Below are 27,594 nucleotides of genomic sequence, written 5' to 3'. Positions count from 1 at the left end.
GGTGCCCTCAAAGGGCTATTGTTGAAACAAAGTTAGTCATGGTACTGCCTGGCACCAAAACTAACTTTGGTAATTACGTAAGGTGGCAGCAATACCACTTGGAAGGCTTGTTTACCAGCGATATTGCACAATGTGAAGTGGAACATGATTGCCAGATGTGGCTGCAGTTCAAGATGAAAATACACTTGCAGAGTTACCAGGCACTGTGAAGCAGTAAACTATCGGTTCAGTAGCTAGAGAAAAAAAGTGCAGGTCCCTTCAAAGCATAGAGAGGCGACTATCTAACCAACACAGAAGAATGTTACAGCCACGAAGTTAAAAACGTAGACATTGATTTCGGAAGCAATGGGTACCACCTCAATCACAACAGGATTTAAGATTTTGAACAAAATCATTCTACAAGTGGCAATGTATATGGCTGTGGAAGCGAGCATGACCATGCACAACTTAGTATGGGGCACATGCAAACCTTTTTGATATGCCATTGCTACACAAACCAGCAGGTGCAACTCGTCTGATCAGGAGATGCTGTACCAGCTGGCCTTCGCTGTTTATTCTTCTCTCTTGTCCTGCTGACATTGTTTCAGCCAAGTACACACCTACATGCTGCTATCACTGCCATGTAGCATCTATAAGAGAGGCACCATGAGCTCATTTGTAAAGTAAATTCAGTGTGTAATGTTGCCAAATGAGCTAGTGTGTGCTAATGCAGCTAGTTAAACAATGTGCTGGGAGAGAGCAAGGAGGTTGATGGAGTACAGAGCACCATGATCCAATGAGAAACACAGAGCTGGTTGAGACTCACAAAGAGGTTCCGAATTAAAATGCCTGAGCAAATATGTACATTTCCACTAACATTTGATATTTATTAGGCAGTGCCAAACATCATGTAGTCACTATTTCTACTTAAAAATTGGCAAATGGTCAAACACAGGCTGGACAAATCCCATACAAGTTTAAGTGAGATTTGAGGGGTTACAGAAAGATTTTAAGTCGTGACCCTCACAAACTTGTTGAAAGAAAAATGGTAGGATTACAAAAGACAGCTTTGTTCTTTCTTTTCTTAAGCCTGAAGACTAAAGTAAAGCTATTTTCCTTAGGCTCACAAGTGAATGAGAAATTGTTGTCCAAGGGGTTGCTTAGTTTGGAAAAGATTTTTCTCCTTAGACTACAAATCACCTACCATCTACCAGTTTGCCCTCACTAATCTGGTCGGGAATCGAAGGCAGACAGACAGACCTCCCTGATGTTGCTGAAGCAGTCTGTATCACTGGTTTCATAACTGTGCCAGGTCAGAAGTCTTGAGCATTATCTTGCCTATTAGCCATCACAACTCTTAAGTCTAAATTAAAACCAAACATACTGCCTCTCCTAAAAGCAATAAGGTTGGAAGCGTGTCAGCTTTGGTTAAGACTGGATAACTTGATTTAAAAAAAAAGACATAGACCTGCCTGTGTCCCAAAGCAACAAAAACGTTGTTTATATCTGAACCAGAATACCCATGTAAAAAGTATCATTTATCCCAGACGTGACAAAGAACCGCTGACTATGGGGGCCTGTTGTACTGTGCAGATGGAATAAGAGTCTTTGCCACAAAGAACTTCCACTCTAAATCAGCATTTAAATCTAAATCCCTTGTAAGCCTGGCTCCTTTCAAATGACCTCCAAAATCCAGGTATAACATACTGTTACTTCATTCAGGTTATCAAGTCATAAAAAACGATGACAAAAAAACAGCCAAAAAAACCCAAGCCCCTAATAAAAACATCACGATGATTAACTGTGGGAAATAATTTCCAAATTTCTCAATTAAATATAAAAATAAGGATTCACAGATATTTGCCACTCTATGCCAAAAAAGTGGCCAGGACACAACTGAGATTTGCTCACAATTAGAACAAAAACTTGATTTCAGAGTGGTCTATTTTAGCTTTTCTCAGTTTAATCAGTTAAAGCTACCAAAACAGTTCAGAGGTTTCAGTATCTGCTACAAAGCCATCAGGAACTCATGCAAATAGGCAGATGCCAAGAAAAGCCAATAGATTGAACAGAACTTGCAGCAACATTTCTCTCTACCATGTCCACATCCAGTGCACGGCAGTCAACTTTTGTTTCTGTAATTCTCAACACCAGAGCAGTCTAAAGCCCAGCACTGGCATTCACTGCTGAAGCTAAGCCTCCCTGCTAACCAGATCACACAACATGTGAGAAACCTTCTGGCCCACAATCACCATTCAAGATGACCCAGGCTTACAGTTTAATCTAATTATGATTTTAACCATCCACAGATGCTGCAAGTACACAGGTGACACTGGGTCTTAAAGGCTCGAAGGGGAAACGGCCTTTCAACTCCAGCAATATAACTCAAAATCCCCAACTAGGTATGAAGCTGCTTTGCTCACACAAGTTCTAATGAACCAGGGGGACAGGCAACAAGGAAAAAGCTCTCTCTCTCTCACAGCCAGATAGGTTTTAATAAATAAGAAAGAACCAGGCCTTCTGGAAATACAAACTGATTTAGTAGTTCTGTAGGAGGGCTGGTGTCTCGTGACATGCATTGAACAGACCTGTACTGAAGGCTCCAATCTGGAAGCTGAACACTTGGTTCCTTACCAACATCACAGCAGGACTGTAGAGATTAGTGCGAATGAAATGCTTTGAAAAGTGAAAAGCATTAGGTAAGTACTAAGTATAATTAAAACCCTTGGGACAGAATAATTATTTTTCACTTGAAATTACTGTGAAAATACTACTTTTATTTATAAATTAAATGAATTTTATATTAGCTAAAGGAACCATTGATAAGCCAAGAAAACACAAGTCCTACAGAAAAGAAAAAAGCATAGTACAAAAAAGTACAAGTAACAAAACAAGCTCCTTCCATATCTGATACCAACCAATATGCCTCAGACTCTGACCCATGGAGACAACTTTCAAGAAACATGTTCAAGCACTTTGGGTTCTCCAGTGTGGCCAAATATGAACCCATAAGTCCAGGAGATAGGAAAGAGATTTAGTCACATGGACAGAAATGCCTTCTTTGACTTTTAGTTGGTGAGGAACACCAACTTTTTTGGTCATGGGCTGTTTTCATTACTTGTCATTTGTGTATCTATCTTGTGGCAACCTGTTCCTCCTCAAGCTAGTTTGTGTGAAAACAGAGCTCGAGTCCTAAACTTCTAGCTGGTCTCCTATGCCCTCCTCTACAACTGCTGTTAGCTGTCAGTGTCCTGCCACTCTAAAATGTCAAAAACAAAAGCTCTAAGTGAGGGAAGGTTGCAACAAAAAAAAGAACTTGCCTTCCCAAATGCCCTCGCAGAGCAGTTACGGACAGTGATTTCTTCAAATACATCATCAACACAGACCTATGAAATCTGTGGCTTCCAAAAGAACACAATGCCTTTCCACTTGGGAACCTCTGGATTTGGGACTCTGGAAGATATGCAGGGGCAGTTTTTAAAGTTTCTTAACAATTCAACCCTCTAATCATACATAGGCATAACACCCCCTTTAAAGTGAAATCTCTGAAAGAAAAACCTTGCATTTTACATCATTAAAAACTTCACCTCTTCATTCAGAAACTTACTACAGGTGGTAACCTTACTTCTCTGAAAGTATAGTATTGTACATTCTATAGTTGTCAGGAAGTAACCTGTACTTTTTTTCATATATGCATATATGCATCCTACTTCACCTACAACAGTAAGACTTTCCAACCTCAGCAGATTTTGTTCCACTGACTGCACAACGAACAAAAACCACAACAGCTAAAAGATAGTCTCTAACCTTTGCAAAATTTTGCTCCTGAACTCTGTTTATGCTTCTAAAACAGGAAAGTGGTTGTTGCGCGTGACAATAGTTTCTCTGTACCTTTAAATATAAAGCTATTGTTACCACGGCGGACTTTGAAAAATTCATCTTTGAGAAAATCCAAACTTCAATAAGCTTACATTTGAGAAGCTGCTTTGAAGTGTCTACTTCTAATCCTCCAGTCTGAACGACAAAGTTATTTGCAATTGTGAATCTTTAAAATGGAGATCTGAACTGATGCCTCTATGTTTTTGTAACTCATTAACACAATCTCTGCAACTCAGCCTTTACTTAATGTCTTGTTCCATTCCATAGTGAAGCATTAGTGCTGCCTCTTAAGACGATTACTCTTGGTGAGCCAGTGTTTCCACATGCACATTCTGAGACCCAACAAAAATTACATTTTCAAAGACATCTGAAATAACCTTTTCTTTATCTGCAATTACAAAATGACAGCCACAACCCAGGTTCCCTTACTGTTCAGGCATTGTACAAGTCTGAAAATAGATGGCAATAGGATATGCAACTGGCAGAATGGCTCCAAAGCTGAGAAGAATTTTTCTACCAAATTTTGCACAAAAGCAGAAACAGGGCTCTGGGCCCTGGATCCCACATGATCCAGCAGAAGCTATTTCCAGCTTCAGCAAGTTTTCATTCAGAAGCAACTGTCTCCATGTTCAACAGTGCCCCACAGATCACATACAAGATCCTGTTAGCCTGTATGAGAGGCCTGATTTAGGATTATAGCAAAAACACAATGCACAACTTTTGTTTGGGACAACTAAAAAACTGCAATATCACCATTTCCCTCATCACCTCAAAGGGGTACAAATGTACGGTTCATGCTGGTTGTACCTGAGAAGCATCAAGGAACAATTCTATCTCTCACTGCCCCAAAAGTATGTGTTTTTTATTGTAATGTTAATGCTCTAGTAAAACCTACATGAGAAAGCTCATCTGTGCGTCTTCCCCATGGCATCTATGAATTTGGAAAGTTACAAATCTTTTGGTTCAGGAACAGCTCAAAAAGAAAATGAATCCACAGTTACTATTTCGGGCCATTTGAGTCAAAGGGGTCTTTTTCACTTCTGCTTTGGTACCTGAAGCTGACTGCTATGGCCCAGGGGACGCAGGCGCCCTGTAGCAGGGCCAAATCCCACAGCTCACACCTACTCAAAACAGCAAAACCAAGGGCGGAGGTGCCGACATAATTTCCTAACCATCGGAGAGCCACGGCGTGCAGCTTTTCTCACACATACCCTCTCTGAAACGTAAGGAGTGACCTCCTAAACCTGCTGCAGGAGCCCGGGGACCTGTGCGAGAAGGGGCCCAGCGCCGTCACCTTGACACCTGCAGCGGGGGCCTGCGCCAGGCACACAGCAGTCACCCCGCCGCTCCACCCTTCCTGCCCGGGGCAGCTCGAAACTCCGCACACCTCCTTCTTGCTTTGCACAACAGCGTTATACCATAACAGCCGCTCACTGGGCACAGCCTCCCAGCTTTCCACATCCCTCCCCTGCCTAGACCGACCTACTTCCTTCCTTCCTTCCTTCCTTCCTTCCTTCCATCCATCCATCCATCCATCCGCCCTCCCTCGGGTTTCACCTCGCCCGCAGCCACTCACGGGCCCGGCCCTCGCCTGGCTCTTGCGGGGCCCTCACAAAAGAGGGTGTTCCGGGGCGGGAGGCGCCCACCACTACCCGCCCAGCTCTGCCCCGGCCCGGGGCGGCGGAGGCCGGGGGAGGCCGGGCGGGGAGCGGCGGCCCCGCCGGGCAGCGGGCGAGGCTGGCCGCGGTGCGGGGGTGGGCGGCTCGCCCGGCCGCACTCACCTCCTGAAGTCAAAGGGCATGTTGGTGGCGGGCGCCAGGCAGGCTGCGGGACCCGCCGCCCCCGGCCCCGGCTCTCGCCTCGCTGCCGCCGGCTGCAGGGCCAGGAAGTGACGGGCCCCGCCGCCGCGCAGCACTAGCCCATTGGGCGGCTGCAGCCGGCTGCTGCTTCCGCCGCCGGGTTACGGACAGCGGCGGCCGGGGGGCGGCGGGGCCCTCGGGGGAGGGCTGCGGCCGGCCCCCCCCGCCGCACTCGCGGGCCTCGCCTGCCCCGCCGCGCCCCAGCCCGCCGCCCTGGCACCGCCCCAGGGCCCGCTGAGCTCCTCGCCGCACCCCAGGGGTCTCTGCAGCGCCCCGCAGCTCCGAACATGAGCCAGCAGTGTGCCCAGGTGGCCATGGCGGCCAGCAGCATCCTGGCTTGCATCAGGCATAGTGTGGCCAGCAGGGGTAGGGCAGTGATCGTGCCCCTGTGCTCGGCACTGGTGAGGCCGCACCTCAAATACTGTGTTCAGTTTTGGGCCCCTCAGGAGAAGGAGGACACTGAGGTGCTGGAGCGTGTCCAGAGAAGGGCAACGAATCTGGGGAAGGGTCTGGAGAACAAGTCTCATGACGAGCGGCTGAGGGAGCTGGGGTTGTTTAGCCTGGAGAAGAGGAGGCTGAGGGGAGGCCGTATCGCTCTCTACAACTACCTGAAGGGAGGTTGTAGCGAGGTGGGGGTCGGTCTCTTCTCCCAAGTCACAGGTGATAGGGCAAGAGGAAATGGCCTCAAGCTGCATCAGGGGAGGTTTAGATTGGATATTAGAAATAATTTCTTTGCTTGAAGAGTGGTCAGGCACTGGACCAGGCTGCCCAGAGAGGTGGTGGAGTCACCATCCCTGGAGGTGTTCAAAACACGTGTAGTCGTGGCACTTGGGGACAGGGTTTCAGAGGCATGGTGGTGTTGGGTTGACGGTTGGACTTGATGATCCTAGAGGTCTTTTCCAACCTTAGTGATTCTATGAAAGGCCCCCTTGATGTCTACAGCGCCCCACAGCTCTGAGGGCCCTGCCAGCACCCATAGTGGTCCCCTCAGCCCCCCACAGCCAGCACTCGGTTGCCCTGGTGGCCCCCTCAGCCAACCCTTTCTGTGCCCACAGCACCCTGAGGGCCTTGTAGCTGTACCGCAGGCCCTCTCAGCACCTCTCGGGCCCTGGCAGCACCTGCTGCCCCACAGCCACGGAGCTGCTGAGCCCCAGGGCTGCCTGGAGGTGATCCTGCCTGGCAGAGCAAAGCTCAGCCCTGTGCGGCTGTCCATTCAGTTGCTGCCCGCGTTAGCGAGGTGTGTTGGAGTCTACTGGCCCCTCCACAGCAATCCTGAGCTGCCAGCAGACATGGCCTGCATCAGCCAATGAAGTGGGACTGCCCAGGCCTGCAGGCTGGAGCGTGGCTGCTCGCGTGATTGCGGTGTTCCAGGTTTTGTTGGGCTTCTCTTGCATTCTCAGCATCACAATAATAACAGCTTATGTGTGTGAATGCAGCGTGGTCTTTGTCTGGGAACAGACTGTGCCACTGTGACAGACTGGGAGAAGTCTCATGCTTCAAAGTGCTCATAAAGACAGGAGAATCACCCCTGCACCACTGAGATGTGCACCCCTCCCTGGCAGTGGATAAACTCCTTTGGTGCCAGCATGGCTCTTTCACTTTCTCTTGAAAATCCTTCTGCAGTTTTATTGGAGGCTGTGGAATCAAAGTATGAAAAAGCTCCCTATTCTTTAGGGGAGACATTTGCCCAGTCTTGCGTTTTGCCTGAGGTACTGATGCTTTGTCTGACTGCATCCCTGCTGGGTTTAATGCAATGCACAGGGCTAGTCCCACACTGCTCCACGTACCACGCCAGGTCCTTCCATCAATAATATCACCAGCGAATAGCATCAGGCAGGGACTTTTTGCTGCAGGTAAAGTGTGACCAGTGCTATATTAAGAAGTGCTGTCACTCACATACAGTGCACCTTAGATTACAATGCAGGTACAAAATATGACCACTCTTGCCTTTTAAGTCTAAAAGCAGGGCAAGTGAAAGAAGGAAATGACGGCAATCTAAATATGCTGTGTGCAACATACTGCTTTTCTAATTGAGTCTGCAGCTTTCTTCCTTTTCCTCCTGCTGTCATCATCGCTGTACTTAGAGATTCACATCTTTCCATTTTTTCCTTTCACCCAGAAACAAGGCCTATACCTGGATAAAAAAAGAAATTCACATTGAAACAAGCAGAGAAAAACTACCAAAGAGTCAGAGCTGTTAATCAATGCCATAGTCTTCCAAAGCAAGAGATAATAATTCATTCTGGGAATATTCAAAACTAAACTGGAGGAATCCTGGGGATGAGATAACAAGGCACAATTCCTTAGAAGCCCCCAGGGAATAGATAACAATACCTAATTGGGTTTTTTTTTGATCTCAGACATCTAAATTATCCAACCACATTGTGCAAGCATATTCAGCAGATTGCTAACTGATCAGCCATGAAATCCTGCTGCACTTTGCATTGTGCTCCAAAACTGAACAACCCACTGCAATTAATGAGACAATTCTCATCTCTCTTAAGGTCAAACCAATTACATTGGCATAGCCAGTGGGTACTATCTGTAGTGGAAAAAACAAAACAAAACAGAACCTATCAAGATGGAGTTACACAACCAAGTGCCCGTCTGGGCTCCTGGCAAGGCCCTGATATCATTAGCTATTATTAAGTGACTTGTGCAAAGGCATCAGCTCTCTCAGAAGCCAAGAGGGTGCTGAAGTGGTTACACGAGCACTTCATTTGTATGGTAGACAAATCTTCAGGTGGCCTCGAAGAGTTGTTCCTTTTGCAGGCTCGAGGCTCAAGAACACAGTAAGAGATCACATTGCGAAGATTTTATTGGCAACTAAAAGGTCAAATTCTGAAGAAAGTAATGAGCTCAGGGCAGCGCCATGACAGCTTTCCAATTGGGTCCAGTTCACTTACATCCTTGCCAAGGGAAGAAGAAGTTAATGCCCTGAGATAAGACCCTCGTCACAATATTGTTTAATTACATAAGGCTTCTAGTGAGCCTGAGATAAAAACAGGAATTTGTCCGCAGTCCAGCTGGGTGCGGCTGCTTAGATCATGTTGTGTATTAGAATGGGAACTAAAAGCACGGGTTTATTTGAAGGTGGTTGTCACATCACTAGGACTGGAATGAGTAAACTGATACTGACAACTGATTTAAAAACTAACATTCTTTTTCATGTGAGCAATAAACTAACATTTTCCTGACAACAGTAGCCCTAAAACTATCTATTTTTTCTCTTCACATTACGTTAGGTACATTAACTGAGCTAAACTGCTATTCTGAAATCAGTAAGTAAATATTTTCAGAACTCTTTTATCAATGAAGAAACCAAAGCAGAGGGATGAATTGATTCACCTAAAACTACAGAATAAGACCAGCTTCAGCTCTAAAATTAGCAAACAAATCCCTGCATTCCTAATTCTGGGTTCATAACTATTCTTGAAAAAAAAAGGAACATTTTCCTCATTCCGGCTCACTTTCTTATGGATAAATCAGATCAGGGTTGACTCTACCTGGATTCCTAACTAATGCCTCACAGCAACAAAACTGTTACTTCCTTCCTATTAAAAAAAACAAAAAAGTGGTCAAAAAGTGCTTTATTTGAATCATCTTCCTGGATATTTACTCCATAAACATGTTGTTTCTCCAGGTTTCCTAGATATTCCTAATTTCTAGATGATGTGCTATTCTTTACTTTTAACTTCACATTAACACACCTTATATTAATCCTTGATCATTTTTATTATCTCTATTTTGTAATCTCAAAATTTCCTCTTTCCCAAAAAAGTGTAACCTCAGTCCTTAACCATTCGGTGTGGGATAATATAACATCTTGTAACACTCATATATGATTTCCTCTTTTATTTTGTTTGTGATTCCTTACACATGGCTGAGTTTGATGTTAGCCTCTGGCTTGTGCTATGGCTCTTGCACTGGGAATGTATTGTAAGTGCTGTGACTGGGTCATGAGCAGCATTGTTTGCTAAGGGTAAAGCTGGGTACATACAGTCATCGTTTAGGTCAATTAGGTTTCGTTCATCAATTAGGAATGTGCAGAGACTGTTAAGGAAGGTACAGTGCTTATTCACTTACGCCCCTTCTGCTACTGAGGTGTGTTTGCTCCCAGCTGAAGTGTAGCTTTTTGTTTGGGATGTTGTATGGCAGGGTACGCACCGTGAGATTGTACCCTTGTGACTTTATTCACAGGATATGCTTGTAGCACTCGTGTCAGGGTGGGCTGGGGTTTGAAATGAGCACATTGCTTTGCAGGGCGTGTTTACTTGATTATGTGTTGTATTCTGCAGGGTGTGTTGCTGACTGCATGAAGCATTAAACACAACTGCCGTTCAGGAAGAGGAAAAAACATTTTAGAGAATGAAGAGAAAATGTTATAAAGCATTAAAAAATATAAATAACAGCATGTGAGGAAATCTTTGTGAAGAAACAGGATGCGCATGAGGGTGAAGAATTCAAATGCAAGTGCTGTGCTAAGTATAATAAATAATGAAAGCTCAACCCTTCGTCTTAGGATTTTAGTAGGCTACATGTTGACAGTACTTTCCAAATGCCAGGGAACAAAAAAACAAGCTTTAAGTCTTGTTGCAGTGTGGTGTGTGTTTATCATTATCACAGATATTGTGCTGTCCAACTATTATTGTCAGACTGAACTTTAAATGGACGGTAGAATTAGTTTCTACTCAGCTTACTACATAAGGTCCTTCTTTATTATCATCTGGAGATTTTTCTTTAAGAAGGCATAACAACCACCTCTCTTCTTCCCATTCAATATGCAAAAGAAATAATCTGATTATTTGACAGATGATAGTGCTGGGTACAGCTGCCGTGTGTGTGAGTATGGAGAAGGGTCTGTGCAGCCACGTGGCCTCTTCCTCGTCCTGTGACATTGGGCAAGCACATCATTGGGCAATGCTAGGGGGAATCTATCGCGCTTAAAGTCCCTAGAAAATTTACCCTGTTTTTAATATGGTTTCTCTTTGTTTGCTTGTTTGCTGGTTTGCTTTACTTCTGGGTTCCAGGAATTTACTATGGGAAAGTCACAGTGAGCAGAACATTTTTGTATTTGGTTTCTTTTTCCACTGTGGAAATGAATTCCACAAAGAAGTTTCAGCTCCTGTCACAGGCTTACCTCATGCTTTCACAGTATCCCTATGTTGATTATTGTTTAGCGTAGTTCAGGAGACTGCAAACACTTGAAAGGTCATGGCCAAAGGGAGATGCAGGTTAACAGTTAACTAGGGTGAAGTCCAGTAATAGAGGACTTCGAACACCAAAAAAGAGGCCAAATCTCAAAGAGATTTGGGATTAGCAGCAAAGCAGAGTTGAGGATTAGCACCTGATTCTCAAAGGGGTAATGCTCTGTAGGGAGTTAAATGCCTAAATTCCCTGCACACTGGAGAGGAATAGTTAGGACCCTAAAGACTTGAAGTGCCCTTAGCTAGTACATCGAGTGGCAAGATGCCTACATCAGCCAGTAGGAAGGTCTTAAGGGAAGGGAACATCTGAACATCCCAATGTGAAACTCTGATACAGGACCAAAATGTGTTTGCTTACGGGTTTAAGTAACACATTTTGCAGGGACACCTGAATCAGTCTTCTCAGTGAAAATATGCCTGGGAGATGAGCTACACCTTCTACTTTAAATATGCACCAAGCGCTGAAGAGCAGTGCCCTGGAAGCTGGTTCTGGACCTTTGAACAGGGAGTGCTGTGAGAAACTTTAGGGCATTCAGGGGAAGGGAGGAAAATGTGCTCTGCCCAGCTTCTGAAAGCTGAGCCATGGTGTAAACAGGAGCACATAATTTCTTGTGTCAAATCAGGGTGCCTTGTTAGGGCTCTTAGCTGGGAAACAGTGGCGACATTGGGACTGGGATACTGGTGAAGGGGTCTATGACTTACTGATTTTAAATATCTATAAGCACATAAGCAGTCCTGAGAGTTCCCTTCTGCTGTGTACTTTGAGTCCCACTCAGTCACAGCATGCCTAGGAAATGGGGTCCTAAGACCTTACTGGCAAAACACGCCACCTGATTTCGGGATGGACTTAGGCAAGAAGTAGCTGACAGAATTCAGCCCGCCCAGAGCAGCAGTGCTGGGCAAAAAAAGGCGCCAGACCTTTTGGCGCCTAAAGAAGCTTTCACCAGAAACTGTAGGCACTTTAAGCATCTGACGTAGCTGAGGAGGGGAGGCAGAGCTTTCCTGGGTTGCTCTCATGAGCACAGGCGCCAGCAGTCTGCATAAGTTGCACTTCGATGCCTGAGTGCTCTTTTGGATCTCTCCCAGAGACCTTGCACTGGCATGCTGTCGGTGGGGAGTCAGCGCAGAAGTTCAGAAGGGGCTGGAGATGCTAAGTGCCTGCCCTGCTGCATCAAGAATGACCTTCTCAGAATGGGGAGTTTCTTCCTAGGTACGAGCTGGGAAGCCAGCTTGGGCATCCAAATGCAAGGTCAGGCTGTGCAGAGGTCTCTCTCTAGCAGGAGGGAATGCTATCCTGTGGCCAGCTATACATGGAAACCAGCATTTTTCAACAGAATGAGTATGTGAGGGTTCAGTAGCACTGGGTCATCATAAAGACCCTCGGGCAATAAACAAGTTAACCAAACGAAAACCTTGTCTAGGAGGAATTTTTCAAAGAAGGAGCTGGAAGCTTTGTTGGAAGACTTGCCAAATCCTACTGCAGCAATCTGTGGGCAGCCAGTCTTGCTACTGCAGCTTAGTGGGTTCTCTCCCATCATTGACCCGTTGGAACCAGCCGTGTGCGTGAGATGTTGAATAGCACTTCACTGACTTATTTTGGCATGCTCGCCTGTTCTGCCTTATCAGCTTTCTCAGTGGTTTCCTCTAGATACTGTGTAGTGTTCAGGGAGCTGAGTAAGCCCAGTGGGATATTTCAGACAAGAGATACTATTTTTTCATCTTTTTTATAGTAAGGATGTGGATTTTTAATTGCTGCTTCTGTGATTTGCTAAGAGGCTGCCTCTTCTGAAATGACACTTGTGTTGTCATCATTCTCACTTGGTCGCTTGGCAGTCCTATGATGGTCAGTGGATTGGGGAGGCTTTCTCAGTGCTAAAGAATCTGTTGCAGAAATCAGGGTGTGGCTAGAGAAAATCTTTTATAAAGAGGTTTTATTAACCCTCTGACAAATTAAGCCAGAGGTCGTTGTCCCTGGCCTTGTGTTGGTTTCACCTGGAGCCCGTGGACTCAGCATTTCTGAAGTGTCTGACCTCTGGTCTGGAGTGGGGTTAGTTTTGGTGGTCAACTTCACATGGCTTGCGATCTGATCTAGCATCTATCCTTGTTGCTGACTTCAGTGATCTACCATCTGGCCAAACAGAGGCTCCAAACTGGTGATTATCTCAGAGTGTTGGCTCTAGCATATAGGAGATGGAGATGGAGATGGAAAGAGTGATGTAAATACACAGAACATGCAAAGAAGCATGGAAAGATACAAATTAATGAAGAGAAAAACTGCTTAAGAAGTGAATGTCCAGCAGAAGGGAATTGGGAAGAAATAAGAGCAGATATGTAGGCAAGCTGATGCAGGAACTTAGAGATGACGATAAGAAGTTTCAGCCTATGGGAGAAGCAAAGAGGAGATTTATCTGGTGAGCTTATTCATCAGAAACAAAGCTCAAGTGAAAGGTCCCTTTCAAATGACAGTGTGCATAATCAGAAATCACTAAACCAAGTGACTTGAACAAAGCAACAGATAAACACAGAAAAATCCCCCTGCCTTTAGAGGAAGCCAGGCCTAGCAGCCTCCAGACTTCACCCCCACCAAAGACGACCTCTTTCACCCTGTCTCCTATGAGACCACTTCATGGTTTCTTGCTTAAGCTTCTCACAGAAGAAAGGGCAAAATACTGCCTTCCTCATGCCGTGATGATAAGCCAGCAGTGGAGTTAGCCGGAGTTTATTTTAATTGGACTTTTAAACTTTTTTCCTGGCACTTTAAAGTTTATGAACGGAAAGGATCAGTCTGACTCAGAGACTGGGATCCTTCCAAACATTAATCTTAGCTGCCATATGTTAATGTAGTTTGGCTCTGCTGCATCCTATGGTGTAAAAATGTCTGTACCCTTTAATTTCTGGTGTCAGAGGCTACTAAAGGGAATATATCAGAGACATGGGCAGATTGTGATCGCCTGGCATGCAATCTACAGCCATTTTATGAGATTCTGCGAGTAAGAAGGCCTACAAAACATATATGTTCTGTTCTCCTGAAGTTCATATTTTATCATTCTGCAATATTGGTTGCTTAAATTATAATGTCCAGGGCAATTCTTTAGCCTGTGCTGACTCTGAAGTCTATATACAGGTTTTGGTTATCGTGGTATTGAGCCCAAGGTAGTAAACCTTGGTGTATTAGGTTGGGTTCAGTGGTACAATATTTAGCCCCTTCCCTGTTGGTTGGCTTCGTAGTATGGGTATAACAAACATAAACAAAGATGACTATTCTGTTCATCATGATTTTTCCAGCACTGAAACATGAGTCTCTCATCACTAGTGTTTTGCTTTCTTTCATTCTCTCTCCCAAATGTTTCCATTCTATGGTAACTGTTTTCAAATTTTATGCAGTCTTTAAAGGTGTACACTCAAAGTATTTGGTGTTTCCCTGCCCCTTCCTTATATTCTTACTTATGCACTCTCTTCCCTGAAATCATCATGGGAACAACCCTATGAAAAAAAAGAGAGAAGTTTCCAATTCTACGTATTTCAATGGAATTTCCCCGCTGCCCTTTTTCCATATCAGTGGATGTTTTTTGCTAGTGACAGTTGTGTGAACAGCATCAGGAAGATGAAAACTTCATTACAAGGGCATTCGCAAAGGCTAACACTAGCCTAATAAAACTAATTTTCATAGATTCCCTCTCAATCCTATGTGCAGGGAAAGGTTTCCTCTAGAGGCAATTCAAAGCAGTAACCTCATTCCTTAGAGAACATAGAGTATCCAAAGAGATTAAGTCCTTAAGCCTAACACTTAAAAGCTTAAAAAGATTGAAATCCATTCTCATCTTCAGGGGAGTTACAGCAGACATATACCTGGTCCCACTGTTGTAGGTGTCTTGGCCTTTTGTGCTGACGTGGAGAAAGGTGTTCTTGACTGGGTAACCACTGGTTTATTGTACAGGACAACATCTCTCACTTCTCATCCCAGCTCTGCAGCCAATTTTCTACACAGTTCTGAGCAGAGAGCCCTCTGGCCTTAGTTTTCTGCATGGGAAATGGTGTAAGTCATTATTTTAGTTAATATAACACTTTTCTCCAGGAGGACGGAGATTTGATGGACAGCTGATGGACGTTCAACTATAGCTAGCAAAGGCTCAAAGCTGAGATGGCTTATGATAATGTGGGCTAACAATTAACTAATAGGTCCCTTCCACTGCGCGAGACACACAACTTTCCCACACTGCAGGGAAATTTTATGTGCACATTTTACATTTTTCTATTTTCCCACTGCAGGCGCTGAAACAGCCAGCCGACGTTTGTGAGCATATGACTGATGAACGGTACAGTACGTTCACTTGTCGTCCGGAGACTCGTCAGAGTGACAAGCTGGAGCTGTAGAAGATAGAGATGACTCATGACTGGAGCTTTATGTAAATGAGGAACCTCTTCTCTTGTGTCGTGTTTTACCAATGAGGCCACGTAAAGTTCACGTTGCATTCCCATGTCCCTTCTGTCTTTGAGACAGGGCAGGCAAATGGGGTAAGATAGGTGTGGTTCCCACAGAGAGGGGAATAGGTCAAAACTGGTAGTGAACCTGAATGTGAAACCCCCAGAACTGAAGATTCCTTCCCAGCAGCAATGCCTGGAGAAAGTTTGCTGTTGCCTTTTGCTGTCAGTTGCAAAAGTGATAGAGCCTCTTGCCACTGACTGTAAATTCTGAGGGGGAAGGGGGAAGTAGTGAATTTAGGCGAAGCATTCTCTCCCTGGAAATCAATCAGTTTTAGTAAGATTTATGGGTCATCTGTGACATATCTAATAAACTTATTTAGCTTATCCAAAGCACAAGATAAAGTCCTGCTGCTAAGTGGCATAATACTGCATGCCCTCTCCTAATGGCCTCATGTAGGCAGTGTATCCAGGCAAGAGCAATGAGGAGGAGTGGAAGTGTGAAAAAGCAGTGCAGTTGAATCGTGTCTATCCAAAGCCACAGAAAATATTATTCCAGGTGGAGGGCCAAATTCTCTGACTCACCCACACAAAAGTCACGCTGAAGTTTACTGGAGACAATGGAATTAATCTAGCATAGAACTAATAGGAGAGAGAAGAATGCCAACCTCCAAAATGTTGACCTCCTTAGCTGTCTTATTTCTAGGGTGCTGTGACTCATGTGTATGTATATTGCTAGCAGATACAGCATAGTCCAACTACTGCAGATGACTGCAGGGAGCCAAAAGGTATGAGAAAGTCAACAAACTAGAAAGGATTTGTCTTGTATTAGGTATGCTGTTGAAAATCAGAAGGAAGATTTAGTTGACTCCAGTGGGAGTTTTGCTTGAGTAAGGACTTAAGAGCTGAAATGAGAGATGAAAAATAATCTACCTTGCTAGACCAGAGCTCACAGAATAGTGACTGCCTTCATTTACTCTATGTAATTCTGTTCAGATGAATGCAAGTGACTTCCCACAAATCGTTTCAGAGCCCATATAACTTTTTCCCACTATTCAGCATGTTTGTTCTTATAAAGGCTTATAACGGCTGTTCCTTTATCTGTTGATGTTATCTGACTGAAACACTGTACACATTTTTTCTTATCCATTACAGTCATCCTAATTTGATAATTCGAAGTACATTTAGTTTACTTACCTTTGTCTCATTTTTTCCTTTTCTACTTGATTCAGACATCCATCTGTGGCAACCAGTCTTACCTATTTTAACCCTACTCTTGTTAGTATTGCAGCTACAAAATTCATGTGTTTTGACTTCTTGACTAGTCTGCAGTAAACTTCCCAGACAGGTGATGAATTGATTCAACCCTCATTTCTCACTGAGTTTAAAGGTCAGTCTTGTGATGCTAAGAGTTTCTCCATGAGCTAAATCCTTCATATATTTTTGCTCTTTTCATTGCCTGTTCTCCATTCTATCCCACAATGTAATGGCTGATAATTATGCTCTTTTCAATGGTGTATCTCCTGGTCCATTGAAGGTAGGACCTTTTTCTCAGCAGAGAGCTGACTCATAAGGTATGCTGCCTTCTATCCTTAGAAGTGAGTCACTGATGGATTTTTCATTATACATTCAAGTACCATAGACTGAAATTTTGTCCTACCAGTCTAGTCCTGAGGTAGTGTTTTGAAGTCTTTTTAATTTGGTATTTTAGTTATGCCTCAGTGAGGCTCTATGAGATACAATAGGTGCTGTACAAGGAGCTGTTTTGTATTATATGCTATGAGTATTCCTATTAACTTAAGTAGTGCCATGTTTTCACTCAGTGTGCTGTGGGCTTCCCTAGCTATCATGACATGTTGAACACCTGTTTTCACCCAACACAAATAGTTTACATTTGTTTTTCAGAGCTGTGTGAAAGCTGAGAAGGCTGAGAAATGCCTAAAATAATATGAATCCCATTGGTACTATTGCATTAATAGAAATAGTCCTTATGTTCAGGCAACAGTAATTTGGTGATCTTTCAGACACTCAGTGAAGATTCATCAGTTCTTACGATGGCCCATGACAGAAAGCTAAATGCTGTTATTGCTATTTTATAAACAAGTGAATAAAGGTTGGGGGAGATCAAGTTGTGATAGGGAGGCAATGGAAGTGTTGTGGACGGAACCCGAAAGTCCTGTACATTTTTTTTTCCCCAATGCAACAATATTTTGTATCAAAGCTTTTGCTGTCTTTACAGTTGCTGCCATTCAACTTTGAGTGATGTCAATGTGAATGAGCACCTGGCAGAACCTGTGTAGAGTTGCAACATAGTCTGCAATTCACGGGAGGGTACCAGCTTTTGCCTATCCATGTTGTATTCTGTTAAACTGGCTTTGCAGGGTATTTTGAGGGGGGAGGTCTGAATCTCTCTGATAATGACAGGAGCTGTTATTTAAAACTGTATGATGAAGATGCAAAAGGGGTGCTTTTAAGGTGGATTCTTTGTTCTTCATTACACAAAAGTGGATATGCTGCAATGACAAGTTTGTAAATCATAGTTCCGTTCTCACACCACCCAATAACCTCACAATCTCTCTGTCAACTTCCTGAAGACCTTGGGCAGCTATAATTTGTGATAAAAATGGGACCTAAAATGTTACATGTATATCAAAGCTGAAAATTTGTGGCTGGCTGACCTTTTCACTATGAGCAAATGCACTCATTTCCTTTACGTTGCTTACTGTTTCCCTCTGAAGCTTGGCATAATAGGAAATCCTCTATGATTGTTCTCCTTAATCAGTGGCTCCATTGTGCCGGCTACTGTTCCTTTCAGTGAGCAGTGCAGAGGATCTTGCCACACTCCTAATGGGGCGTCGCCCTCTATGCTGTCAAGCTTCAGTGCCCCAGAAACTCAGACATTTCAGTCCAGCTGCCATGGATGAGAGAATGAGTGGTGCGTGATAAATTCATTATGCTGTCAGAGCAAGGAAACAGCCCCCTGATTTTCAGTTTAGAAAAAAAGGAAAAACAAGCACTCACTGGATTTTACCGTGATATTTCCCAGTGTTTGTGATTAGGCTTAGATGAATAATGAAAGTGAAGGGTTCATAAATTTAGATTTTGCTTCATTTCCATATGTGGGGTAATGTCATTTGTTGTCATGTCACTGCTAGTATTTGCATAGATCTGACGATTATAAAGAAGGCGTGCAAATCTTTAGGACAAATAACTTCTCCAGAAATATGTTCTGAAATGCCTACTAATTATGACTAGCACATCATTTTTCTTTTTCTGATTTATTTCTGTCATCCAGCCAAGGGACAGAAGTTCTATATTGTGACCGTACACCACAAACCACAGATGGTGTAGTATTTGTATACAAGCTTCTTGCTAAAAATTAGGCAAGGATTTAGAAATAAAGGATGTATTGGCTATAGCTTAAAACAGTTTCTGAAATAAAAGAAAGGCTAAAGTTCCCAAAAAAATTATTTGTATTGGTAACCTCTACTTCGTAAAGCATAACATAAACAAAAACATAGTGATGGCTGATGCTCAGGAAGAGCTGATGGTTCACCATGTCTTATCTTTTGCTTCCTGTTGCAGCACAGTAGTGTTGACATCATGTTCTTGCACATGCAATATGCAAAAAGCTCTGCGTTAGTAATTCGGTGTTGACACAAGTAAACAATTTTTGCTTGTTGTTATTGATTTTCTGCTGTTCTGCTTTTCTCCAATAACATCGATGTCTGTGGGGAGCCAGGTGGTCAGTCTGTCTCTACAGATGTTTCACAGTACATCCGTTTTTTTGCTTTCCTATCATGGCTTTCAAGTGCAGCTTGCAATATAAAAAAGTCATGTCCAGAGGACTTTAGTCAGTGTGTAACCCATTCCTTATGTAGAAAGTTCCCAGAGAAGACTGAGGGGTCTTGTATGACAGTGTGGTTAACAAAAATGGCATAATAACCCCAGGATATGGCTTCATGCATTTATACTGGAGTCAAATCTCTAGCGAAATGAGGTTAGTGGCGGCAATGATGATAATAATAAATAATGCACGCTCCCCTTGGATCTTGGCTGACTATCAAGACAGACTTCCTAATGATGAGATGTACATGTCTGTCTCCAGCCTCTTCAAGGTATCTGCCAGGCACCATTTTTTGCAATTACAAAGGACTGTAGATGAGAGCATGCACCATAAGAAGCAATCCAGGAGCATTTGTCCCGGATTTCTGTCTCTGATTTCCATAATCATTCTCATCTCAACTTCTCAGACATTAGCAAGCCAAATCTCAGAACAGCTCTGTCAAGTCCTGACAGTGGTGGCAGTGGCAACCCAGAAGCCTGGAGGCTTTTACTTTTGCCTGTCGTGCTGTGCCTCTTTTGCATGAGGATGAGACAAGAGGGGGAAAAGTCCCTGTCACATTGTGCTAGTAATAGATGGGGACACTGAATCTATCTCCTTTGCTTCCAGTAGAGACTGGGACTATGCAAGAACATGTTACCAAGGGATTCTTCATGAAGATTGCGGAAAGTGTCTGCCCCAAACTGTGTACAGCTGTTGTCTGGGGAAGTGGCTTTCTGCCAATTGCCAAATGTAACTGAAGCACAGTCTCAGCAACATTTGTGGCTTTTCTGTTGGCCGTGTTGCTGGCAATGCCACACCACTTCAGGTAGAAAAGAGGAAGGGTAGCCCCATGGAGGAGCACTGGTTTGGTTGCAAAAAGGCTGGTCTCACCCCAGACTGCTGCTCTCCTCCACAGTCATTCAGCTTCTGCTGGCTCCATTTCCCCACAGTAAAATGGGACCAGCTGCATTCTCTTTCCTCCCAGGTGCTGTACGAGCCATTCTGGTTTCTAAGAGAAGAACAAAAAGCATCTCAGTGCAGTGGCATGTCTACGGGAATATCTTCTTTGCTGTTGCAGGGGATACCATCTTTAATTCCAGTAAGTCATTAAACAAGATAAATAGGCTTTGGCAATAGCAGAACAGACCTCCTCCCAACACATGGACCTATAACACTGGTGTGTGGGAGCAAACAAAACTCAGCACGACTCAGTGCACTCAGGTATCACTCAGAAATATTTCTTCCTCTGCTAAGATGCAAACAGAAGTTGGTATTTGCCCTAATTCGGGATTAGAATATACTTCTGTGCACTCCTGTCTAATCACGTACTTACCCAAGGTTAGACTTGTTAAAATAAAGTACAAATGAAAATAACCTTTGTTCGAGGCATTTGGTATTGATTCTTTCTTTCATAAGCCGCTGTTAGTGTAGTAAAATGGGATGACTTTTCATTATATTAATGCTAGGGATTGATTCTAGATCCATATCACATGAATTACTTTGTCCCAGCCACACTAAGAAACAAGCAGGACTTGCCCCTCTGGTCTCTCCTAGAAGGGAAGAAGGTTTCTCGAGCACATAGAGCACTAGCAGGGCAGCATGCATGAGGCCTGGATCAGTAGAGCACTCTCAAATGACATTTTAAAGGAGATTCGTTACCTAATTCCTGTTGACAGCCCCTGAAAACCTTGATGATCTTATTCTTAGGCTGCATTGAACTGTCAAATAGAAACAACAGATTATATCTTAGAAAGTCACTGTGAAAGTAGCAGCCTCCCAAACCTGTGTGGTGCTCAGGGCTGTGACAGCGAGTGATGCTTAAGTGGCCTGGGGCAAAGCCCTCTGTTCTGTCTTCAGAGCATTTCAAAGAGCAAGGGGGAAGGATTGCTGGTGGCACCTCTAAGGGATGAATTGGGGCTCAGTATCACAACATGTCACCTTTCCTGCCAAAGACAATTATCACTGGTCTTCACCAAGGTGGATGGGCCACCTATACTTAACCTGGAAAAGGAACATGCATAAATTTATATATGTTTGAAAAGATAGCCTTCTCATGCAGGGGAAATTGCCTGTCAGACAGAGCAGCTTTAGGACTCCACTGGATATGTCTGTCAGCTCCTTTCTCTATCTACCTATGTATAACACTCTGGCACTGTAATTGCCACATAAACCATCAGGCATCACTTTTGCCAGAGGATTTTTTTTCAGCCCTTGAAAACAAAGTTAAATATAACTATTCTTCTCCTACAGATAAAGAAACAGAGAATGTGAAGGGCGTGTACAAGGTTATGTAGCAAGTCACAGGCAGTAAATCACCAGGTGTCCTGATATCCTCTCACCCATATGAATCCCTAGAATTCACTATCTGCTGTAATAAAGCTTAGCTCAGAGTCTTATTTTGAGATTTAATTAATATGCAAATGCTTTGATCCCCTTTGATTAAAGATCCTGTGCAGTTTGCTATAATATTTTAAAGTAATACCTCTAATTGTTATGTAACAGTAAAATGAAATACAGATAATTTATTTGCTATTTTTAGGGAAAGAACCGAGTATTTTACTCCAGCAGTTTTAGGTTACAGTCATTTTCAGAAAAGCTGTGAGATTTCTGCTGCTGTTGAAACATTTAGAAAGTGAGGATCAGCAAACATACAGTGTGTTCTAGGATACTGGCTTTGTAGGGGTGAGTTCCCCCAAGAGGATGACTAACAGCAGGATGTGGGACATAATTTGCATGTTCTCTGACTCTGCTGCAATCATTTGTGTATTGGATACTTGAATTATACATTACACAGAAGGTCACCCACTTGCCAAGCCGACAGCCTTTCTGAATGGTGCATAGTCCTGGATGGGAGGAGGGCTGATGTTATTTCAAGAAATGGTTTGTGTTGGGTTCAAAAAGAAATAGCTCTATGTGTGAGAGGACTTGGAATTTGTCGCTGAATACATCGGGGAGTGGGGGTTATTTACTCATTCTGCACCACTCTCCTGCTAGCTCTGACTTTCACGTTTTTTGCATCTGTTTTTGTTCTTTTCCTGTGGTGAGGTTGATGCTGTTCATAGGTGCCATATATCACCCCTACATGCTCAAATGCTCTCTCTGTACAGGAGGTTCAGTGTGGGCAGTGGCAGATTTCCCCAGCTCTGCCTGCTAAGGCTGCCTCTGTTTTTTCTTAGGGAGACAAAAGAGTTCCCTGCTTTCATTGTTGCCTACTTGAACTAAGTTTTTTCACTGACCCAAAGACACTAGTGGGTGCTTTTTCTAGTATCCTGCTCAGAAAAAAAAGACTAATGAAGACCCACAAACTCATTTTTGTAGATCAGCTGTTCAGGAGGAAAGATCTGAATGGGATCTCCCACAGCAGCTACCTCTCTGAGAAATCATCTTCCACATATTGAAGTTTCAATGAGAGCAATACTGATCACTTTTTTCCCCTTTAAAATATTTTTTTCTGTCAGTACTGAGAGTAAAAAAACCAAATTAAAAAAAGGAAATTATTCAAAACTAACTGACAGAGTGCTCTCATCCAATCATCTGATTAGCTTTCTTGCTTATTGTCACACTACCTTGCTGTACCCTGGCTTAAAAGTCAAGGTCTTTGGGGCAATGACTGTTTCATTGGCTCATGCGTTTGTACGGGACCCTGGCAATACCCTAACTCAGACAAAAACGCCATTGGCAGGTGATGCTTTGTGAGCTGGCCGCGGGGTGCAGACTCTGAAAGTTGCTGGCTTACTGGAGAAGGTTTAGGAGCCATTGGGTCACAGCCTAGGTGTGGGTCTGCTGCAAGTTGTTGACAGAACAAAATACAGCCGGCAAAGCTAGGGCTGATGGTCAGGCTCTGCTGGTGCTCTGTACTCAGGCACCCTCCTGAATTGTCTTTCCCAGCCAAAAATGTTGGCTTTAGTAACAAGTTCCAGTAAGCTGAACTCATTCCTGTTGCTTTCTTCTGCCTAGGATTGGTTACCACTGGAAGACCAATGACAATAGGAACCGTTTCATTAGACACATTCTTCCAAAACCTGTTTTTCAGTTGGGGTCTATAGAAAAGACGTGAACAATTTTCTTCAGTATTTCCACTGAGAGCTCAAATCTTTTAGTTAAGAATTGCTCCTTAGGCCACATACATATTTCCCTTTCTCCTCCCTTCTCTCCCTAACCCTTCCCTTTCCCACTTCCTTGCATTGGGCTAAACCCATGCTGACAAAGCAAAACAGAAACTTATTTTACAATTGGAAAGGTAATATATGGACAAGCAAAGTGTGTAAAAGGAAATCAAAACCGTCTTTTCAGTGAGGTTAGCCTCTGTGATAGTAAATACTAAAGATTTCTTAAAGAAGTAATGTGGTTGTCTGGAAAGATTTTCCTTTCATTTCCGCTCCAGAAGGAAGTCAGCAGTTAGGAAACCCCTAGCAGCTACTGTTGTCCTGGATGTGCCCACTTTGAGCTTCCACAGAGAGGAGGGATTGTGATCAAGCCACAAATCATGTATTGCTGCTGTTCAAAACTTAGGGGGTTGTAGCGTTGATTGTGCTTTTCTAGCTCCATTGCCCATAGGTTCAGGCACCTCAGTTCCACATATTAGTGGGTCATTCAGCACAGAGGTGCGAGGGGGAGAGAGGAGGTCAAGGAGTGGACCTGGAGTCCACCTGGAATCCACCTCCACTTGCTTTGCAGGCTGTGGACACGTTTCTTCACTAAGCTGCATCCCCTCAATAGCAGAGCTAAGCCAGCAATGAAGAATGTGCACAGGACCTTCAAATGGGTGGAGTCAAGGCAACATTTCTCTGCTTTTATTTCTTGTGTTATTATTGTGGCTCACGGTGTCTCTGCCACCTACCACTGAGCCACGCTTCTTGCCATAACATGCATTACATTTGGAGATGACAGGTGCCGCCATTACCCTCACAGGGAGACAACAGACTTGATTTCAAAGTCTGAACTGGCACCACAAAACCCCAGATGGCAATGGGAACCTTTGAACCTTTCCCTATGGGATGACATTTTTCTCTCCCTGTGCTCTGGACAGAGCTGGAGGCTGCTGGCTGACCATCAGGGCTTTCGATGTAAAATGTGTTATGATGGGTAATGCTAGATCTGCTTTTCTTATTTAAGACCCAAATGCCTCCAAGGCTGGTGTATTTCTGGGTGGATGACTATGTGCCTTGTAAGCAATGCCAGCAGAAATCAGAACCTCTCATCTCCACTTAGAGTTACAGAGGCAAGGATCTGTTCCCATAGCTGCCCGCTCGCCTCACCGAGGCAGACTCCTGCCTGGTGTAAATCAGCTGTTTTCCATTGACTCTAATCTATGATTCCCGAATAGATTTACCAGGAAGACTACAGGCACTGTACTCCCAACTTCCCCAGGTGCATTGCTTGGCACGGCACATGCTGCTGGTCTGGTGCTGGGGAAGTGGCTCTATGGCCCCCACAGTCCCGTGATGGCTTTGTACAGTACTCTGGTGGACTCCAAGGGAGCTGCACACATTTACGCCAGGCAAGAGACTGACCACAGCAGTAATTCAGATATTTTGTCAATGACACTTCATAAACAAAAGTCATCGGTTTCAGCGTAATTTGCCAACCTATTTCTAAGTAAAAGATACATCACAAAGTCCTCAGGGGGAAAAGTTGTGAGTAATAGCAATGGCACAGAGCCTGCAACCCAACCAGCATGCCAAACAATATTCCAAGAAAATATTTCTAAGTTACAGAAATTGTGTAACACTGATTATTATTTTTAAAGTACAGAAAACGAAGTCCAGTTTCTAAAAAAGCAAACACATATTTTTAGCCTTGCTGGTCTCTTGATCTTATACTAATGGAAACCATCTGCGCTGGGACTGGCTGACATTCCTGGTAAATAACCTTTCACTGCAACATTCCAGATGTTTCAAAAGCTTCTTTGCGAAGAAGCATTTGTCTGCCTGCCTGTCACTCCCTTTCTGCCTTTCCTGTCCATGTTTACTTCAGGAATATACATTCTTTTATTGAAGCAGCTTTTTGTTAAAAATAGCTTGTCACAATTTTGGCTAATCTTCATTATGATTCCTGCTTGCCAGCAGAGAATGAAAGCTTTCATTCCATAGTATTAGTGCTGAAAGACTGAATTGGAGATTTGAGAAGGAAACTAAAAAGTTTCGACAAAAAACTAACAAAAAAAATTCAGTGGAGATGGATTTCTACCTCATTTGATCCCTCTGAGGATTCCGGCTATTGAACAGACACATTTATGTTAGTATTGAGATTTTTAATGTGACAAACTTGTATGGAATATGCAGATGTACTTTATAGCAACAGGATAGTTCCCTACAAAACCTTTGCAACTCATTATGTAAGAGTCCTGTGTTTGCTTTGCTGCCTCTGCTGTGCTATATCCTGGAGCCGACTGCCTTTCCTATGCAAACAAAAACATCGCTGAACACATGGATCACTCTTTTGTCCCAGCTGAGCTAAACTCAGACAGAAAAGTGGAAGGAAAATAAGGGGATTTTAAATCATCCTTTAACCTTTCTGTTATCTCCACTTAGAGTCTGCCTGAAATCGGATGTGTTACAGCTTCATTAAGGCTGTAACTTGGGCTCAGGCACAATTAGATAAGAAAAGCCATGCTTCCAGTGTCAGGCCTCCCGCTCAGGTCTCCAACACAATGTCCATATCTTCAGCTAACGGTATGCTACTCGGGAACCCTTTGACATGTACTCTCCAGTGGGTAATTCCTTTGTTTTAAAAAACTTCATGTCACTGCTGAAGTGTAAAAGTTCTAGAAGGTAAATGAGAGTCTGTCTTTTGGTTTCTGAAGGATTTGGGTTTGGGGTTGTGGGGCTCTGCAGTGCTCTGCTGTGGCTATGGCATTGCGGTTGCAATTGCAGCAAACTCCAGTTCTCCAAGGGCTCTGCAAGCTGGGACATGCAGCAGAGCTGAGCGAGTATAGGGCTTTTAGGAAGCTATCCTTTGTTCTTTTGTTACCCGTTATCAAATTTGTTTAATAACAAAGGCTTCTTGAGCTTGGGGGTTTTGTGTGTGTTAATACTGGTAATATGATTTAAATATTCTGATGATTCATTTTCAGTCCAGAGAGCTGAATCAGCCATGTAGAACATAACTTGCTTCTCCAAAACCGCTACCTTTTCCATCCTTTCTCATCATTTCTATAAGAGGATGATTCATGCTCCTCTTGCATTTACCATTTGAGAATGTGCCCAATTCCTTTAGCTAATTTCACTTCGTGTTCCTCTTTTTCAAGAAAAAAAAGTGAGGAAAGCAAAGAGATTGCTGATCGGTATGACATACCCCACCGGTGGGCCTGGCATGTGAACTAAACCCGAACGGGACAGAGAGGAAAAAGAGAGGAAAAAATGCCTTGAATTATTAAATTGATCAGAGCCGAAACTGTGAAATACAGCCCCTGGCTCACATTTTGCATGTCTCTGAATTTCTGGGTGTTCAGGTGAGGGGTTGTGTTCAAACATAACTCCGGTATAATGATCTTATTTTTGCTTGTTTAAAAGAAGTCCCTTTCTTTAGATAGTTATTCAATTCTAGTCTGTTTTCTGTGAAGCTTGATTATGGTTGTGACTGGCTCAACCAATTAACTTGGGGAGAGTGTTAATTATTGATTTATGCGATTACACGTGAAAGCTGTCTGTTCTCATGATGGCCATAAGAAATGTGAGAACATAAGGAAAATGTTATTGCAGACCCTGGGAAAACACCTGGACTCTTGTACCCACTTTCCATCTGAGACACTGTGCTTCTCAGCATAACCTTGCAGTAATCAGGTCAGTTTTAAAATTGGACAGCGTCTCTGCCTTCCTTCTGTTGCTGCCAGTGCAGCCCTTCACCAGACCCAGAGCTCCCTGGCTGCTGTGCTGGGGTGGGGCTCAGCAGGGTCCCTGTCCACGCAAAGCTGTGACCATCATGGGGCTGTCTGGCTGCTTGTCTGTCCAGGAGCTGCTGTGCTCGAAGGAAAGTCTCTTCCAACTTTCAACCCCTTCCATTAGGGCTCCCCTCAACTTGATGCTTTTAGGCAATGCCTTCTCCCTTTATTGGAAAGGGAGTTTTTTACACCACAGCAGCTGTAAAAAAATACTCTAAGAAGTGTATTCATGCGAGCATCCCTTTGGCTGGGCCTCTATCTAAACAGAGCTCAGCATTTTGTGTGGCGCCTGAGGTGAAATCACAGCTTGCGATGGGCTCCAAGAGCCGCAGGGCGTCTGGCCATGCGTGTGGCCACCCCCCAGGAGAAACGTCCCATGTTTGGGCAAATTCGTTTGAGCCAACGCTGCTGTATGACTTCACTCCTCATTCATCCCCACCAAGAAACAGTTTGTCCAATCCTTTGGAGGACAGCACGAATGCTTGCTAGCCTCACCTGAAGATTTCACAGCAAGGCAATGAGATCAGCTCAATGCTGAGT

At 43.8% G+C, this 27,594-nt stretch overlaps 1 protein-coding gene across 1 annotated transcript in view; it reads right to left on the bottom strand.

Moving 5' to 3' along the window:
* Positions 1 to 5,815, bottom strand: part of ERGIC1 (endoplasmic reticulum-golgi intermediate compartment 1) — a 65,743-nt gene extending 59,928 nt beyond the window's left edge. The window contains exon 1 of the mRNA XM_075102428.1: positions 5,640 to 5,815. Within this exon, the coding sequence (XP_074958529.1) occupies positions 5,640 to 5,659 (20 nt within the window). The 5' untranslated portion in view covers positions 5,660 to 5,815. The remainder of the gene's footprint in view (positions 1 to 5,639) is intronic.
* Between the last annotated feature and the right edge of the window lie 21,779 nt (positions 5,816 to 27,594).

This window comes from Phalacrocorax aristotelis, chromosome 8 (assembly GCF_949628215.1).
Source record: "Phalacrocorax aristotelis chromosome 8, bGulAri2.1, whole genome shotgun sequence".
In the NCBI taxonomy this organism is placed as follows: domain Eukaryota; kingdom Metazoa; phylum Chordata; class Aves; order Suliformes; family Phalacrocoracidae; genus Phalacrocorax; species Phalacrocorax aristotelis.
Note: the sequence above shows the minus strand (reverse complement) of the source record. Positions and strands in the feature narration are given on the sequence as shown.